General features: G+C 43.5%; 1 protein-coding gene across 4 annotated transcripts in view; it reads right to left on the bottom strand.

Annotated features, from left to right (window-relative positions):
* Positions 1–19,451, bottom strand: part of KLF12 (KLF transcription factor 12) — a 235,750-nt gene that overhangs the window by 71,781 nt on the left and 144,518 nt on the right. For all 4 annotated transcript variants that reach the window (XM_079972930.1, XM_079972933.1, XM_079972931.1 and 1 more), the window contains exon 4: positions 7,905–8,040. In XM_079972930.1, coding sequence (XP_079829056.1) covers positions 7,905–8,040 — 136 coding nt within the window. The remainder of the gene's footprint in view (positions 1–7,904; positions 8,041–19,451) is intronic.

The following is a 19,451-nucleotide window of genomic DNA, read 5'->3' as shown; positions in this document are numbered from 1 at the left end:
AAGGGGTCTTAAAAACACGTTTTTGTGTGTGAGGAATTCAATTCTGCTATTATTTTTGTGCTTGGACAACATTTATCTTGGTAAGAAGCACAGAAGCTGCCTTTAGAAAACCAAAGAATTTTAATTTCACCTTCTGAATATGTCAGCTAATACTAAGTAATATTAATAATGGATAATAGAAACTATATAAATATACAACTGCAAGCACTTGGCAATCATTTAAAATGATTTCTGTGCAATTTTACACACATTTAACGTACCAAGCAAAATCAAATTATGTCAATTTAACCAAAATATCTTTTGAATTCCCAAGTCATATTACAACCGTTTAGCACCCCTCATTTCTGGATTATTCAGCTGGTATTGATCTTTTACTATTTAGTTTTCCTGTAAGTATATAAGTGCATTCAGGGTGAAGGGTTTATTGTTGCCACTCATATTGCTTACATATTTTGGAAGAAAACCAATCTGAAATAAATACATACATAAAGCAGGGCAGCTTCATAGGAATTTTCAGTTTCCCAAGAGATGCACTAGCAGACAAAGGCTAAAGGCCATTATGAGCAAATACGATTGCATCATTTTTTATTTGAAGAGACTACAGTGGTACCTCAGGTTAAGTACTTAATTCATTCTGGAGGTTCGTTCTTAACCTGAAACTGTTCTTAACCTGAAGCACCACTTTAGCTAATGGGGCCTCCTGCTGCCGCTGCGCCGCCGGAGCAGGATTTCTGTTCTCATCCTGAAGCAAAGTTCTTAACCTGAAGCACTATTTCCGGGTTAGCGGAGTCTGTAACCTGAAGCGTATGTAACCTGAAGCGTATGTAACCCAAGGTACCACTGTACAGCAGAATGGCCCTACACAGACACAGCTTGAACTTGCATGTTACATATAGCCAAACCATGGCTTAGCATGAATGTGCTGGCTCCTGAATAGGAGGTTGCAGTCACATTGCTACTGCCCAGGCTTTTTGATCATCACCTGCCTGAAGTCATCGTGAAACCATCACTAAGCAAGTACCATATCTCGAATGGGAATGCTTTCAGTTCTAAGGTTCCTTTTCTAGCAAACAAGCATGCAGAGTAATAAAGCAAACCATCCCTCCGTTCTTATCTGGAACTTTAATCTGGAAAGGGCACTGAACACTGAAATGTGGGCAAGTTTAAGGGGAGCCTATTAATGTGGGAGAGGTCAATGTGGTACAAACAGGAACCAAACGGCAAGAGTACACCGTCTCTGGTGCACTGGGGATATTTAAATCATGTGACGCTGTAAACAAGACAAAGTTCTTCACCAACCTCAGATATTGTGACAGAAAGCAACAAGTAACAAATAAATGTAACATTCAACATGTAGCATTTCTGAAAGTCACAGTATCACTGCAGGAGCTGGAGGAAGGAGGAAGGCCACCACAATCTACACAAGCTATATGTGGTGTGCTGTCAGGGACTCAGCGGGAGCGCAGGGAGGAGAGGAGATGGAGAGCGAGGGGGAGCAATCCGAGGGCAGCGTAGGAGAAGATGACAGCAGCCCGATAGATTCCATGAGCCTCTCCAGCGAATTGGAAGATTCACAGAAGGGGGCGCCGATGGGCAGGGCAAGGGGCGACCCAAGGGGGACACCCCAGAAGCAAGGGGCCAGCGGGGACTCCCAGAGCAGCAGTTGGAAATCAGGACCAGCTTCCCCACCAGAGCGTAGTGGGGGGGAGGAGTCCCAGGTATCAGAGCCCACACATTCACCACCAGCGAGAGAAGATGAGTCAGGGGTGGCCACGCCTCCATCGGAGAGCGAGGGAACGGTCAAGAGGAAAGTTGCAGGCTGGGCGAGCGCGCCAATTTCAAATGTACAGGCGAGCGGCACAGAAGGTAGCCCGGATAGGGAACCAGGTCCTAAAGCCCGCCGGAAGGAGGGGCAAGAATCGTCAGGGTCAGCGTCAGAGGAGTCCAGGAAGGATGAGACCCTAGCGGGCAGGAGGGCCCAGAGGAGAAAGGAATTTAGGAAGAGGTGGAGCAAAGCGAGAGTCTTAAACTGGTGTGGAGGGGGAGGAGACTCAGACAGGACTTCGCCGGTCTAAGGTCGGGACGTAGAGCTGCACACTGCGGCTTTGAAATGGAGACTGAATCTCAATAAAGACTTTTGTACATAACTACAGCCTAGCGTTGGTCCTCTGTGAGCTGGGACCTGGAGGCAGCTCTGACATGTGCGTTATAGCTTTCAAGTGTCCAGGTTACAAAAGCACAAATTACTGACGTCTCCTAGTTTTATTAAGCTGGTGTCTAACAACAGATCTGGTGGGAGTTTGAAATCTATAAATGGTGGCTGTCCTGGTTTTGACTCAAGAGGACAAATGCCTTGGACCAGGAATCCTCAGTGTTGGAACCCTCCGGCAACTGCAGCTCCAAGATGGATTCAAGCCCTAGTCCATCTTGTGTTGTTCTAAAGGCTATCCTGAACCCCAAGGAGATACCTCTGCCTCCAGATTCCAACGGCTGACCCACAGATTCCTGAGGGGACCAAGGAAGTCCTGAGGAGAGATCTCCACACCTGAAAACACCATTAACTCAAAAGACCCAACAGCTGTAAAAGAAGGCACCAGCCCTTTAACTGACCAGGAGACAGCACTTAGGGCACAGAGCCTCTAAACTGCTATAAAATCCGCTTAGTTGTTCCAAGACCTTGCTAGATAACCTGGATGTCCACAAACACCACCTATGGTCCTGAATTCACATTGTCTTCTCTCTCCAAGGTGATGCTTTTTGCTTTGTCTTGCTCTGATTTTCACCCCTACTCACAGCAGAACCAGGAGCTACTGACCTCCCCTAGTCTGGGCCTCAAACAATCCCAGAAGAACATGTCCAGAACCACCTATCACCAGTTTCCGGGATGCATCTGACATGCACATGCAGACATTCAAAAAACATCTCCTGAATCCTATACCAGATCAGCCAGGTTCTCTGTCTAAAGGATAGCATCAAACAATCCCAGCTGACCCTGTTCCCATCTTTGCCACACTGGGTTGTGTAATGGGACACTTAAGTTACCCAGAGCAATATACATTCCTTTTCATGCCACGTAGGAGGCAATCTATGGGGGGGGGGGGAATCCTAAGGTCTCCTGCTGCAATCTACTGGCCTATTTGCCACATGGTTAAAAAAACAAAACAAGAAAACCAAGAACAAAACACCAACAACCCACAGTTGCCATGGAAACAGAAGAAGAAGAAGGTGAGGGCCAAACATGAGCCTGGATTGTTGGAGGAGGCATGTAAATTGCATATGTAAGTTCTCAAGGTTTGGAAAGACTTGTGGCTGAGATCTTTGAAAGCCAATTAAGAGTATACAATACTGAGCTAGATGGATTAATGGTGTAATTCAGCAGAAGACATATTCAATATGTTGCATGTCAAAGTTCTCTAGAGCAAGAAGCACTGTGCAACTTCAGCAGTCTCCCCAAAACAAAGGGCCTCAGGCATTCTATACAAACAGGGTTCACAGTCGAGTGCCCAGCTCAATGCAGACCACTGGGAGCTCAATAACCCCCTCGCCTTTTGCTGCTCTCCCGGAGTTGCAAAAAATTGGAGTGGAGGCTTCAATCCATGCTGGTAAACTGTGTTGGCTTGGTGGCATGGCCTGTATTAGGCAGTGGATCTGGATTCCTCTGAGGAGGCAAAAACAAACCCCATCCTAACAATATTATGCCTCCTCCTCCAGCAATCGCACTCCTGAATTAAAATACAGAGGCCAAAGTCCTTCCAATAGATCTTGTCTTAAAAACAGCAGCATAAAGGCTGGTCTTGACCCTCATCGAGTTCCAAATCATTATGAGACAAGAGGACCAATGGATACTAATGCCAAAGGAGTCCTTCACCTACCATCTTCAGTAAATCACATCAGAGCTGCTGTAGTGTATAGCAATCTCTCACTTTCTGAGCCACACTCTCTTTTGTGCTGAGAAAATCTGAATGAAGTAAAGAGCACTTTCTGCACCAACCTCTGTGCTAGGGAAGAAAGACTTGTTACAGAGATGCAGCCTCTTCTGCCAGAACGTGGAGGTATGAGTGTACTTCATCCATAGTAGACTATATGGCACACTTCTCTGTTGATTTACATGCATTTACAGAGAATGTGAAAATAAAGGAGCGTTCCCCCCACTGTTTGTCTGCCAACACATTCATGCTTGCATATACCATGTACCTTTTATGAAGGAAGTGATATTTTAGTATGAGTATTCAGCTGAAGCTCACACCATTTCCCAGGAAAAATGCCAACCAGTTTGAAAAATGTTACTTCTTTGGTCACTTTCCAGCCCGTCTTGGGAAGATGTTAGCTACTTTATTTAGCTTGCCATCACCTGTTCTGAGTTGTGCTTGTGCCCTTAGAGACATGCACACCACTAAAACTGACTGCTTATGACTGTACATACTGACATCCAATAACATCATCACAGATACACTGCCCAAATGCCACCCTGCTTATTACATCATCCCTGATTGGGTAAGATCACCCACGTGATTAATTCAAGAAGAGGAAAAATTAGCACCCATGGTAAATCCATGCTACTGAAAAGGATTTTTAAAGGGATGTTTGTATATTTTCAAAGTGTATAGCCCAAATCCAGATAAAGTCCACCATGATTAAGTCCCACTGAAATTAATATCAAGTTGGGGTTCATTTATTTCCCATCAATTTTAGTGGAACTACATGGGTGGCGCTGTGGGTTAAACCACAGAGCCTAGGGCTTGCCGATCAGAAGGTCGGCGGTTCGAATCCCCGCGATGGGGTGAGCTCCCGTTGTTTGGTCCCTGCTCCTGCCAACCTAGCAGTTTGAAAGCACATCAAAATGCAAGTAGATAAATAGGTACCGCTCTGGCGGGAAGATAAACGGTGTTTCCGTGTGCTGCTCTGGTTTGCCAGAAGCGGCTTAGTCATGCTGGCCACATGACCCGGAAGCTGTACGCCGGCTTCCTCGGCCAATAAAGCGAGATGAGCACCGCAACCCCAGAGTTGGCCATGACTGGACCTAATGGTCAGGGGTCCCTTTACCTTTACCTTTAGGGTAACTAAGGTTGCAATACATGCACTCTTACCTGGGATTAAGTGCCATTGAGCTTAAAGGGTTTCATGTCTTGAATGGACATGTTTAGGACTGCACTGAGAATTTCTTTGGATCTGAGCCTAAGTTTTTTTACTACTGCATTTCCTTGAGATATCTACTGGCAAATATTCAGTGGAGCCCTGTTTAGGTTACGTTTCAATCAAAGTATTGTAAATAAGAGCAAGGGTAGGAGCCTAACAGCAAGAAGACACAGCATTTTGAAATTCAGTGTCAGTAAGGTAAAAGAAAAACAATTTTTTTCATGAATCAAGATGATAATGCCAGTTTACTGGAGGACTGGACTGAAATAGGTGCAACTAAGAAGCGGGTGGTGCTGTGGTCTAAACCACAAAGCCTTGGGCTTGCCGATCAGAAGGTCGGCAATTCGAATCCCCGTGATGGGGTGAGCTCCCGTTGCTCTGTTCCAGCTCCTGCCAACCTAGCAGCTCAAAAGCACTCCAAAAAATGCAAGTAGATAAATAGGTATCACTCCAGCGGAAAGGTAAACGGTGTTTCCGTGCGCTGCTCTGGTTTTGCCAGAAGTGTCTTAGTCATGCTGGCCACATGACCCGGAAAAACTGTCTGCAGACAAACGCCGGCTCCCTCGGCCAGTAAAGCGAGATGAGCACCGCAACCCCAGAGTCGTCCACGATAGGACCTAATGGTCAGGGGTCCCTTTACGTAGGAAGCAAACCAGTGTGGCACCCACAATGCCTCATGTGGCATATGATTGCTGGTTCTGACAAGAGTCGGATCCCTGAAAAAATAATTCTAAAAGGTCCTCCCAGAATTCTCTGTGATGACCTGGGATTCTGCACCAGAGTGCTAGGAATCACACCTCATCGCTGGCCTGCTTTAAAATGCAAGTTCATCTCCCTGCTTTCCTTGCATGGTGTGTGTCTGTGTGTGTTGCCAGCCTCCTAGCAGGTCACATAAAAGGGAGAACAAAATACCGATGGGCTACTGGACTCCTTCTGCTTATAGATCATTGGTTGTAGAACTGTTTTTTCTCCTCTTTGGCTTGCTCTGCCCCTGACCTTTTGTGAGTCTCTTCCTCTCTGTCACTCCCTCTCTCCAACTTGTTTTCCTCTCGCTTTCCTTCAGTGCCCCAAGATACCCATGTCTTGCCTTGTTCCCTAATCCACAGGCTCAGTTCTCATGGGGACAACCTTGCCTAAGGCAGGAAAAAGACTTTCTATTAGCCCTGGATTATTATGACTGCTTGTCAGTGGCATGCTCTCCCTTCTTTTGCTCACTGATGAATATTTGCTACAATCAGCATTTTTAATGCTTCTCATCGCTGCGCCGCATTAAGAGAAAAAGCAAAAACTGAGCCAGAGCGGGTCAGCTATAGTTCAGCAGCTTCAGAAACAAGAATATATTGCATTTGCATACTTATGCTAAAACTCTGTGCTAGATTTGCGTACTTGGAAAAGTTACTCAATAGATTCCAGTATTAAAAGTCTGGGGGAGCTAAGGGGGAAAGCTGCGGTAGAACACTTTTAGCATCTCGGTTTCATTTTGCCTCTCACTTATTTTCTATGTTTCTCCCGAGGTGCTCCACTTTGTAAACACACATGGCCTTTTTAGGTGATTGACCTAGATTCTCTCCAGATCACACAGAGTTCAACACTTCTTTTTTAACTTGCTTTAGGCTCCGTCCACCCAAAATGGACTCCTCTTCACTCACTGAGGTGACTACAGTACAAAAACACTCCAAGATCAGTGTTTGAAAACTTGCTTTGTGTGACGAAGAAACACACAAGGGGGAGGGGAATGCTAATTATTGCACTAAAAATAATGTCAAAACCTATTATATTGCACTGACATCACAAGCAGAGCAAGGATGGTCAATGCCAATAATTACAGAATTGGGGAATCTTTTTATTCCCTCCCTTCATGCGTTAAGATTTTGCAGGTTGCATTAATCTAGTGTTTTAGTTTGACAGCGGAAACATATCGCCTCTTCTGCAGAATGAAGAATGTTTTTCTTTCCTTCTAAACCCTCTGCACCTGTTCCAACTTTATCATTCTGTTATTCCGTAACCTATAGGCCAGTTTTCACTTTCAGAGTTTTCACAGTTTTTCACCTTTCTCCCCGCCTTGTGGTGAAAAAGCTCAACTGTGCATCAAAGGTGACTGGTGATACAGCCCACCCCCCAGGGTTGTACGCACAAAGTCCCGCTTTTTTATTTAATTTGTTATTTCCACATAAATATCACTTTTGACCATTTAATCTCAAAAGCATCAACACAATGAAACGAAAAAGGTAAACTAAAATGTAAACACACATCTTTTTTTTAATAAAATAAAATAAAATAAAATAAAATAAAATAAAATAGAAAAGCATCTACAGTAAAAGATAGAGAATCCGTATGAGCAAAAACTCTAGAGGCAGGGCAGAATATTGTAATTACCCTTCTAAAAAGGCCAGAACATAGGTGTGGTAGCTTTCCCCTTAAGAGGGAACTGCAGAAGCCACCACTGAAAAGGTAGTGTTATTGGGTAGATGACCATTTTGGCTCCTAAGCGGTGATGGTAATACAGATCACTCTCATTTTTACAAACATTTTTTACAAAAAGCTTTACAACTTAACGAGGAGAAAAGAAGAAGAAACGGAAAATCGGATTCTAATTGAAAGTGAGCATGTCCACACATTCCCATACAGCAGAAAAGGTAAACGCTAGTAGAATTGGCTCGGTACCTAGACTGATTCAAATGTAGAGAATGTCTAGAGAATGTCACATGACCAGGTGTTTCCATTAGGAACATCCGCCTTGGCGTCCACCCTGAAAACTCAATACTTACTCTTGAACAGCTCTGGCTATAGAGAGAGCTGTGGATCCAGTTTCATTAACACTATCCAAGGTCACATTTGGCAGGTCGTCGTCATCACTGTCACTTTTAATTTGTCTGGGAGATAGGCCACGTGGGTCCATTTGTGCTGGGAAATAGAAGATACACAATGGATTAAAGTCAGTTTAGGCAACACCTCCAGCTAATTCTACTATATGCAATCATTGTACTCATTTCCCTTTACAGTGGTACCTTGGTTTAAGAACAGCTCAGTTTATGAACAACTTGGATGAAGAACGCTGCAAACCCAGAAGTAGGTGCTTTGGTTTGTGAACTTTGCCTTGGAAAAAGAACATGTTGAGTGTGTTCCATTTGTAAATTGAGTCCCCTGCTGCCATGGAAAAGCGTGCCTTGGTTTAAGAACGCTTTGGTTTAAGAACGGACTTCCAGAATGGATTAAGTTAGTAAACCAAGGTACCACTGTACTAAAATATTCCTACCCCACCTTTTAGGCTTGTGGGGCTGCCAAGCTGGCTCGCAGATATCTATAATCAATCAATTAAGCAAACAAAAAGCAACTAAACACTCTAACTTCCTGATGAGAACAAATGCAAAACATGTGGTGGGCATGCAAAATAGTTAAAGAGTACTGGGAAATTATATATGAGATTTAAAAAATGTTTAAAAAACATTTCCCCCCAAACTAGAGGCATTCCTTCTGGGAATGGTACAGACAGAAGTACCCAGGAGTCAGAATTCCTTTTTTTTTTTTAAATGTATGCCACCACAGCAGCTCAGATCTTGCTAGCCCCAAAATGGTGGGTAAGGAGGATTGGCAATTAAAAAATGATAGAATATGCAGAGTTAGCAGGTCTAACAAGCAAAATAAGAGAGCAAGAAGATCAAGTATATAATGAGGAGTGGAAAACAAGTGAAAATGCTAGCAGCATTAAGATAAATTCAACAGTATGATATATAATAAAGGAAGAATAAGAGGAGAAAGTGGACTTAAATGGATATATAAGAATATGCAAGAATTGTGGGAAAGATCAAAGGAACCAGGGAAGGGGAAGAAGGGAAGTCGTTGAATTTTTATTATTATTATAAAGAAAGATATTAACGGTGGAAATTTATTATAAAGAAAGATATTAACGGTGGAAATTTATTATAAAGAAAGATATTAACGGTGGAAATTTATTATAAAGAAAGATATTAACGGTGGAAATTTGAATGCGAATGTGATTTTGGAAATGGTAATAATGAAAATTAAAAATTAAAATTAAAAACAAAACAGAAATGCAAAATAATGTTGTGGCATCTCTAGCTAGCCTCCGAGCTCATTCTGCAATTGACACGAACTATCCTCATGTTCCCATATGCTGATATATGGAGACAAGTCTGTGTTGCATAGATAGCTGGTAATGTCACTCCACTGATCTAAGAACTAGGGTTAGGCTGTGGGGTTAAAGAAGCAGGCCTGCAATTTAACCCTAAAGGTATTTTCTCAGAAGCAGGTCCCACTTTGCTCAATGGGCTGATTCCTATTAAGGCAAAAATGGACCCAGCAACCCCATGTCTCCTCTTTGCTCTCCCGAACACCCAGTAAACAAAGATCTAAGACGTGATGCCATCGCATTGCCATGTTCCACCTCCACACTTCATTGCCGCTGTGGGGGCAGAGGAACTGAAAGCACGATGACCTCATGCCAGGTCTTTTAATTTAGGAGGCATTAATGGGGGAGAAAGCAGGGAGGTGAGCTGAGGCGGCTGCTTCTGGCAGCGGCCCCCACACTTTATGCGAACATCTCCCTTCAGCGCAAGTATTCTTAGAACTGCAGACAGCAATTACATCTATAGCAATTATCTGTGCTGGTACTACAGAAAACAGCCACCCCTAGGTAACCTGGGCAGTAAGAGTCGTGAGGCTCCTCACAACAGCAATCTCACGTGAGAGGCAAAAAACAACACACAGCGCAAATGTGCAGCACCGAAAACAACACCCCCCCCCCCTTTTAGAAGCCACAAATCACAACTGGAAAGAATGCTACCTTTTTGTGCACATAACTCCTTTCAGATTTAGGTAGCTTGACAATATGGACGATGAAAGCTTAACAAATGACGCAGCATTTAGCTCTGAAGTAATAAGGTTTAAAGGGACACGGGTGGTGCTGTGGGTTAAACCACAGAGCCTAGGACTTGCCGATCAGAAGGTCGGCAGTTCGAATCCCTGTGACGGGGTGAGCTCCCGTTGCTCGGTCCCTGCTCCTGCCAACCTAGCAGTTCGAAAGCATGAAGTGCAAGTAGATAAATAGGTACCGCTGCAGCGGGAAGGTAAACGGCATTTCCGTGTGCTGCTGGCCACATGACACAGGAAGCTGTACGCTGGCTCCCTCGGCCAATAAAGCAAGATGAGCGCCGCAACCCCAGTCAGTCACGACTGGACCTAACGGTCAGGAGTCCCTTTACCTTTAATAAGGTTTAAGCAGGACTTAAATACAAGTCAGGGGACGCGGGTGGCGCTGTGGGTTAAACCACAGAGCCTAGGACCTGCCGATTGAAAGGTCGGCGGTTCGAATCCCCTCGGCGGGGTGAGCTCCCGTCTTTCGGTCTCAGCTCCTGCCCACCTAGCAGTTCGAAAGCACCCCTAAGTGCAAGTAGATAAATAGGGACCGCTTTCTAGCGGGAAGGTAAACGGCATTTCCGTGTGCGGCGCTGGTGCTGGCTCGCCAGATGCAGCTTAGTCACGCTGGCCACATGACCTGGAAGTGTCTTCGGACAGCGCCGGCTCCAGGCCTCTTGAGCGAGATGAGCGCGCAACCCTAGAGTCAGTCACGACTGGCCCTGATGAGCAGGGGTACCTTTACCTTTTAAATACAAGTCAGGTCAGAAAGAAATGTTAGCAAAGTGCAGAAAACACAGGAATTCCACGGCAGATGTATGTGTGTGTGTGTGTGTGTGTTTGTGTGTGTGTGTGCACTGCCTTGTTCAGGATCTTATCAGCAGGAAGCCATAGCAGAGTCTACCCACTGAATGCCATTTTAGAAGGACAGGATTAATTACGGGACTTCCTCTCCTGGTCCCACGGAGGACCTAAAGGTTCATGAATAACAACACTTTGGAGGTCCCAAGTCTCAAGGAGGTTAGATTGGTTTCTACTAGGGCCAGGGCCTTTTCCACAGTGGCTCCGATGTGGTGGAACACTCTGTCACAAGAGACCAGGGCCCTGCCAGTGTGGTGTAGTGGTTAAGAGCGGTGGACTCGTAATCTGGGGAACCGGGTTCGTGTCTCCGCTTCTCCACATGCAGCTGCTGGGTGACCTTGGGCCAGTCACACTTCTCTGAAGTCTCTCAGCCCCTCTCACCTCACAGAGTGTTTGTTGTGGGGGGGGGGAAGGGAAAGGAGAATGTTAGTCGCTTCAAGACTCCTTCGGGTAGTGATAAAGCGGGATATCAAATCCAAACTCTTCTTCTTCTGCGGGATTGGACATCTTTCCGCAGGGCCTGCAAGACGGAGCTGTTCTGCCTGCCCTTCGGCTTAGACTCACTCTGATCCCTTATATGGGATTTGGTATATAAATTTTCCCTTGGCTTTTTTGCTGGCCCATGTATGAATAGCATGGATAACTGGCTCGGGTGAATATCTGATGTTTCATCCCTGTATGTTCTTGATTTATGGGCTACTACTAAAATGAGGCTGCATTTTAAGCTGCATTTTAAGCTGTATTTTAATTGTTTGTTTGTTTGTTTTCTATTAAGTTTTATTGTAATTCATATTTGGTGTTAGCTGCCCTGAGCCCGCCCCTGGCCGGGGAGGGTGGGGTATAAATAAAATTATTATTATTATTATTATTATTATTATTATTATTATTCCCTAGAAGGGGGTTTGATTTATTTTTATTGAACCCTGTGGTCCACTACAATGCAAAATAGTGGCTCAGGGCAATGTCTCTGAGCCTGTGCTTGGTCCAGTAATTTGTTTCAGAACAGTTCTTTCAGACAAAAATCCACTTCTGGTTTTCCACAAAGCTTTTCAGTAAACCAAAAATGGGATAATTTTTTGTTGATTTTATATATATATATATATATATATATATATATATATATATATGCAGAGACATCACCTTGCCAACAAAGGTCCGTATAGTTAAAACTATGGTCTTCCCAGTAGTGATGTATGGAAGTGATAGCTGGACCATAAAGAAGCCTGATCACTGAAGAATTGATGCTTTTGAATTATAGTGCTGGAGGAGACTCTTGAGAGTCCTATGGACTGCAAGAAGATCAAACCTATCCATTCTGAAGGAAATCAGCCCTGAGTGCTCACTAGAAGGACAGATTGTGAAGCTGAGGCTCCAATATTTTGGCCACCTCATGAGAAGAGAAGACTCCCTGGAAAAGACCCTGATGTTGGCACAAGGAGAAGGGGATGACAGAGGACGAGATGGTTGGACAGTGTTCTCGAAGCTACTAACATGAGTTTAACCAAACTGTGGGAGGCAGTGGAAGACAGGAGTGCCTTGTGTGCTCTGGTCCATGGAGTCACGAAGAGTCGGACACGACTAAACGACTAAACAACAACAACATTGTCCAGTAGCACCTTAGAGACCAGCTAAGTTTGTTCTTGGTATAAGCTTTCGTGTGCATGCACTCTTCTTCAGATACACTGAAACTGAAGTCACCAGACCCTTATATATAGAGGGTGGGGTGGAGTTTTTCTCAGGAGGGTAGTAGGAGATGGGTGATTGACTCAATGGGTATGGTAAACCTGTTGACAACTGTTAGCAACTGCAATTAGTCCTAAGGAAAAAGCAAGGGATAGTATGCAGATGATTAGCATATGTAATGAGACAGGAATCCAATATCTCTATTCAGACCAGGTCTCTCCATAGTTTGCAGTTTAGTGATAAATTGTAATTCAGCAACTTCTCTTTCAAGTCTGTTTCTGAAACTCTTTTGTAATAAGATAGCTGCTTTGAGATCCTGTATTGAATGTCCTGGGAGACTGAAGTGTTCTCCTATTGGCTTCTCTTTTTGTTGATGCTTATGGCAAATAATTGGAAAACAGAAACTCCCGTTGATCTACGCAAATCCTCCCCATGTATACTGCCCCACAAATGATTTCTGTGGCAGACTTTCTATGGCAAAGTGAATCAAATGCTTTCCTTGTAAGGTGGGATCTGGGAGAAGCAAGTTTTGCAGTCTGCTGAATTTTCTAATGGGGCAATTGACATTTTTGGATCTCGGCAGTAATTCTAGAACTAATATATAAAGAAGAGGTTTCATGTGCATGTTTAAGGAAACACGCAGGTCTTCGTCGGGTTTACAATGATGCCAGATTGACACATTCCATTTTGACATTAGAAGGTCACCCTAATATTGCTTGCATTGGAGTTCATATTTTAAAATGTTTTATGGTGGCTTTGTTTTTATTGTAATTTTATACTTCAGAGTTGAAATCCCTCTTGAGAGAGCTTAACTCTAAAGCAGGCACCCCCAAACTTCGCCCTCCAGATGTTTTGGGACTACAACTTCCATCATCCCTAGCTAACAGGACCAGTGGTCAGGGATGATGGGAACTGTAGTCCCCAAACAGCTGTAGGGCCGAGTTCGGGGATGCCTGCTCTAAAGAGTGGCCTAAAAGATTTTTAAATGAATAAATTCCTGCACTGCAGGAGGCTGGGCTAGATGGTCCTTGGGGGTCCTTCCAACTCTCCAATTCTATGAAATAAAACAAATTCTTTGCCATCATTTCATGGTGAAAAGTTATTCCAAGTTGCCACAATCACATAGTATTTTTAAAATCCACTGTATTTTTTTTAAATGTTAATTTCCTATCAATCTCCAAGATATGACAAAGCTGAGGTCTTCTTATGTAGGATATATATTGAAAAATTCTTCTACCATATAAAAATACCTGCAGATGGCTTTGCACAAATTTATTTTAAATGAACGGGAGACTCGGTCCTAAGATTTAACCTGATTTAAGCCCTCCTGAAAGATAAGCTTATTCATCTGAAGTACAAAGGAGCAAGTCCCAATCTCTATTTACTGTAGATAAACAGAAAATACAGGAGGAGGAGAACACAAACTGGAAAAGACCCAATGGGAATCACAAAGATTTGATGACAGAGGCCTATCTCAAGAGGACTGAGCTCACCATAATCATCATTAGAATTATATTCGCAAAGGCACTCTATATTATCAAATCCTGTTGTGGCTTTATGAGGGCCCTTGAAATGTTTGCTCTTCTCCTAAAAGCTCAATCCACAGATTTCTGTAATCAGACAGTATCAAATGGCATAGTGGCTTTGCCCTCTGTAGCAGCGAACAGCTGGGATATTCAAGCAAGGAATAGGCAAATGCAATTTCTTAAGAGATACTTTAGAATTTTAAGGCAATCTTTTTCTCTCTTTTTTGGTCAATAATGCCAATTGCCTAACTAACCTCTACAACAAATCATGGGTTGTTGTTGCTTTGCTGCGAAGTTGTACGCGGCGACTAGAATCACTTGATTCATAGAACGTAAGAGACCATCAATTCCCAATTCCCCGTTAGCAAACTAAAGGGGGAAAACATCCTTCAGTATTAAAGCCTATTCGCAAATGATACTTCATCAACTTCATCACTTAGCTGTGGCTTTAAAATGGCAGCTATATTATCTTGCCCTTTCTGAATTATGCAACTAATTATGCAGTAAGTTTGCTAATGCGGCAAGACGATCATTTCTTGGACACGGAGGCTGAATATTAACATAGTTCCATGTGCAGGGAACCGCTGGTGGGCTGGGGGAGTGGGACTTCTAACAGAACTGTTGGCATGCTGAGATGCTGAGTAGTGCCTTAATGTTGAAAAAGCAGGGCACACTAAACCTGCAACACTTGAGAGGTCCTCCAGCTGAATGCAGCCCACAAAATGCCCGGTTTTGCTGCCCAGGTAGGAATCCTAAAGAAGTGTTGCCAAACACCTGGCTGGCCGGTCCAATATGTGGCTGTCTTCAGTTGAGAGCCAGTGTGGTGTAGTGGTTAAGAGCGGTAGTCTCGTAATCTGGGGAACTGGGTTCGATTCCCCGCTCCTCCACATGCAGCTGCTGGGTGAGCTTGGACCAATCACACTTCTTTTAAGTCTCTCAGCCCCACTCACCTCACAGAGTGTTTGTTGTGGGAAAGGAAGGGAAAGGAGATTGTTAGCCGCTTCGAGACTCCTTAGGGTAGTGATAAAGCGGGATATCAAATCCAAACTACTACTACTACTACTACTACTACTACTCTTCTTCTTCTTCTTCTTCTTCTTCTTCTTCTTTGACATGCAGAGGTTGTGCAGGCCTTCATACATACAGTGGTACCTCGGGTTACAGACACTTCAGGTTACAGTACCTCGGTTTAAGAACTTTGCTTCAGGATGAGAACAGAAATTGTGCTCCGGTGGCGTGGCAGCAGCAGAAGGCCCCATTAGCTAAAGTGGTGCTTCAGGTTAAGAACAGTTTCAGGTTAAGAACGGACCTCCAGAACAAATTAAGTACTTAACCCGAGGAACCACTGTATTGGGCCTCACCTACACTCCAGCACAAGGAAGATTACAGAGAAATCACAAGGTGCCCATGCACATTAAAGGTAAAGGTAAAGGGACCCCTGACCATTAAGTCCAGTCGTTTCCGACTCTGGGGTTGCGGCGCTCATCTCGCTTTACTGGTCGAGGGAGCCAACGTACAGCTTCCGGGTCATGTGGCCAGCATGACTAAGCCGCTTCTGGTGAACCAAAGCAGCGCACGAAAACGCCGTTTACCTTCCCGCCGGAGTGGTACCTATTTATCTACTTGCACTTTTGATGTGCTTTTGAACTGCTAGGTTGGCAGGAGCATTAGTGACAGCTAAATGTGTAGTTGTGCTTCAAAGATTTCTTCCAAGAAACCCAAAGAGTTTGCACCTGTCACGGGACTGCCAAGGAATGCCTTTGAGTCGGGGGGGGGGGGAGGAGAAGAGTCAGAGCGGGAACAGTCAGAAGGAGACAGAGAGGAAGTGATGGAAGGGGAAGAGGTAGAGAGCCAGGAGGCGGGAAGGCTCTCTGATGCTGAAGCAGAGCTCCAGCACCGCACAGGGAGCTCAGGAACAGACGGAGAGCCTGTGCCTTCAGGACAGGAAAGGAGAAGGTCAAAGCGCAGGGATCAGAGACGTCCCATGAAGCTCCCCCGCCTCTTCTGTTGGAGAAGAAGCAGAAGACCACTCCCTGAATCTGAACCTGACGATTCGGATGCATGATTGTACTGTGCTGCTTGTACATATGTAAAATAAAGAACTGTAATGGGAATGGAATTGCCCCCAAAAGACGTTAAATTGTTTTTGTATGCCACAACTGCAGCGAGAATTTTACTAGCCCAAAATTGGAAATCACAAGAAATACCAACAGTGGAAGATGGGCAGATGAAGATGTTGGACTTTTTGGAGCTGGAAGAATCCGTGATCAGAAAGAGGAGAAATATCAAGAAGATTGAAGGAAATTTAAGGAATACCTAGCTAAATATTAAAATATAAGTGGAAATACCTGCAAGTATTAAATTGGTTTAGGATTAAAGTATGTTGAATTATATAATACTATGGATTGAGATTATGATGAAAAGAAAGGTAGTAATTTGAACTAGTTAATTATATTAGAAAGTGAATATTGGAAAATTGCTAAAATGAGACTTAATGAAAATCAGTTAGGAAGGATTCGAGGAAGTCACTTAATAATGGAAATTAATTTGGATTCTGATTGGAAGAAATTTTATATGTTTGTTTTTCTTTTTATATGTTTTGTTTTTTGTGTTGTGTTGTGTTGTATTTGTTATAAACTTGGAAAATTAATAAAAAATGGAAAAAAGTAAAATAAAGAACTGTAACTATCTCTCTGAGTGAGCAGAAGGTGCTTATTGCGAAGAGCATACACAAACCATCACAGCACCCGACTGTTGTTTGCGTATATGTTATATAACTGACAGAAAACAGGTAAATGTTTTAAACGTTCAGCTTCTGTTAGATCATGCCCAGTATGTTTATAATCCTCAAACAACACAAATGACCTGCCTTGTGAATTGACATAGGGCCATCACAGTTTCTAATCATAAGCGAATTCTGCTGTCAGAAATATGATGTATTGATTGTGCATAATTAGATTCATGCAACGCCCCAACAACAACAACAACAACAACAACAACAACTGGAAGACATCACTTGCATTTGTCTGGACACTGATTCGCTGGCATTGCCACCCCCTCCACCCCAGTAGCTTACTCTATACCTGGCTTTTCCATGATCTACCATCACTTTTAATTGTGCTGCCCTTTCTGGGGGATTTAGTGAAGTGGACGAACACTTCCGAAATATAGGACGGGACCAGAAAGCTCAGAGACCTAAAGATAAGATGTGATTGAAGGAAATGTTTCGAGGTGAAAGGGGGTGATTTCCTAAATCACTGCTACTGCCCTGTCACTTTCCAATTACTCCAACTTGCCTTCCTGCCCCCGTTATCGGCTGGCAGATGAAAACTCACCCCCCAATGCATAAGCTGACATTTCCAATAAATATCTCCACCTAAAGGCACCATCTAACACAAAGCAAATACTAACTACTTGTAGTACTACTTCTGCTACTATCGAAGCAGAGTATCACCACCATATTATGCCACTGCTGAAATAATTTCACTGGGTGCCCATTAGCTACGTGCCCAGGCAAATGCTGCTTTCATCCTTTCTTCATTGGGACTCATTTCCATTACATATCAGACAGGCGCATTCTCTATGTGCCTTCTTAAACTATAGTTTCAAACTTGGTTTTATATGTGTAATTCTTTTAACTTTTTCACTATATATACCGTATTTTTCGCTCTATAAGACACACCAGACCACAAGGCGCACCTTGCTTTTGGAGGAGGAAAACAAGAAAAAAAATATTCTGAATCTCAGAAGCCAGAACAGCAAGAGGGATCGCTATGCAGTGAAAGCAGCGATCCCTCTTGCTGTTCTGGCTTCTGGGATAGCTGCGCAGCCTGCATTCGCTCCATAAGATGCACACACACATTTCCCCTTACTTTTTAGGAGGGAAAAAGTGAGTCTTATAGAGCAAAAAATATGGTAACTCTTGTATGTATTCTATTATATTAAATCGCTTCAGGATGCTTCACGGAAAATGATTCATAAAGGAAATATTATTGCTGCTGCTACTAAATGTCTCTCAATATGTTCAAACAAACCCATTTTTGTTGTAGGTTGAGCCTTGCATTCAAGTTATATTAAGTTTTGAGACAAGGACTAACCTTAAATTGAACCAATGTTTGTTATTTGTTTTGGAGAAGGTTTGCAGCTTTGAAATTAACCCAAAGCAAAAAGCGAAACAAAAACAAACAAACAAACAAACAGCAGAACACTGTGGGGGTTTTGGTATTGGTTACTGTTTTTAAAATATCCCATTGAGTTTAGAGAACACACATTTGGCAAGAAATGGGAACTAATCTCATACAGAAAAAAAAAGTTTTTAATATCCTGAAGGAACTAACAAGGGTTGGTTTTCCCCCAATGTGTTTGTATAATATCTATATCTATCTATATCCACATCACTGCTAAACACAACCTTATATCTAGATTTCCTCCTCAACTTTTCTAGACACCAGAACTGAAATGTAAGATAAGCAGCTGGGATTTCTATTTGCACAATTAATTCTTGTGTTGGCTAATATGTCTTCGTAGACTTATCAATTGCATGGCTGGATTAAACACATCATGAGTTGATTTGGTAACAGACAGAGACACTTCATTTATTGTAGTAAGAGAGCACAGAAAATTGGAGGAAAACTTCTTTCTTGAAGAATAAGGAAGAATAAGGAAGAAAAGAAGAAAAGAGACCTGGGCTATTCTTTCCCCTTAAATTAATAATGTCAGTATTGGAATACCAATCAATAACAAAGCAGTTGTAACGGGACAGAGAGAAGGTTTGCATATGAGCATACGAAGTACACTGGTACCTTGGGTTACAAACTTAATTTGTTCCGGAGGTCCGGTCTTAACTCAAAACCGTTCTTAACCTGAGATGCGCTTTCGCTAATGGGGCCTCCTGCTCCCACCGCGCCACCGACGCACAATTTCCGTTCCCATCCTGGGGCAAAGTTCTCAACCTGAGGTACTACTTCTGGGTTAGCGGAGTTTGTAACCCGAGGTATTTGTAACCCGAGGTACCACAGTACTAAATCACATTAGGTAAGCCAACATTGGTTCCTTCCAATGTTGCTGGACTCCAGCTCCCATTTGACCCAGTCAGCATGGCCAGGATGGGATGAGGCCGCTGTTGCCTACTGACAGCTTCTAGGAGCCACAGGTGACAGCTGAGTGCAGAGTGGGGACCAAAGGTGGACAAAGTACCCCAGAAGAGGAATACGCTCTACATGGGGCTACCTTTGAAGGTGACCCGGAAACTGCAACTAATCCAGAATGTGGCAGCTAGACTGGTGACTGGGAGCGGCCACTGAGACCACGTACCACCAGTCTTGGTACATTGGCTCCCAGTACATTTCCGAGCACAATTCAAAGTGTTGG

This window comes from Podarcis cretensis (assembly GCF_951804945.1).
Source record: "Podarcis cretensis genome assembly, chromosome: 4".
Lineage (NCBI taxonomy): Eukaryota > Metazoa > Chordata > Lepidosauria > Squamata > Lacertidae > Podarcis > Podarcis cretensis.
The sequence above is the reverse complement of the archived record's forward strand: the minus strand, read 5'-3'. Positions and strand labels throughout refer to the sequence as shown.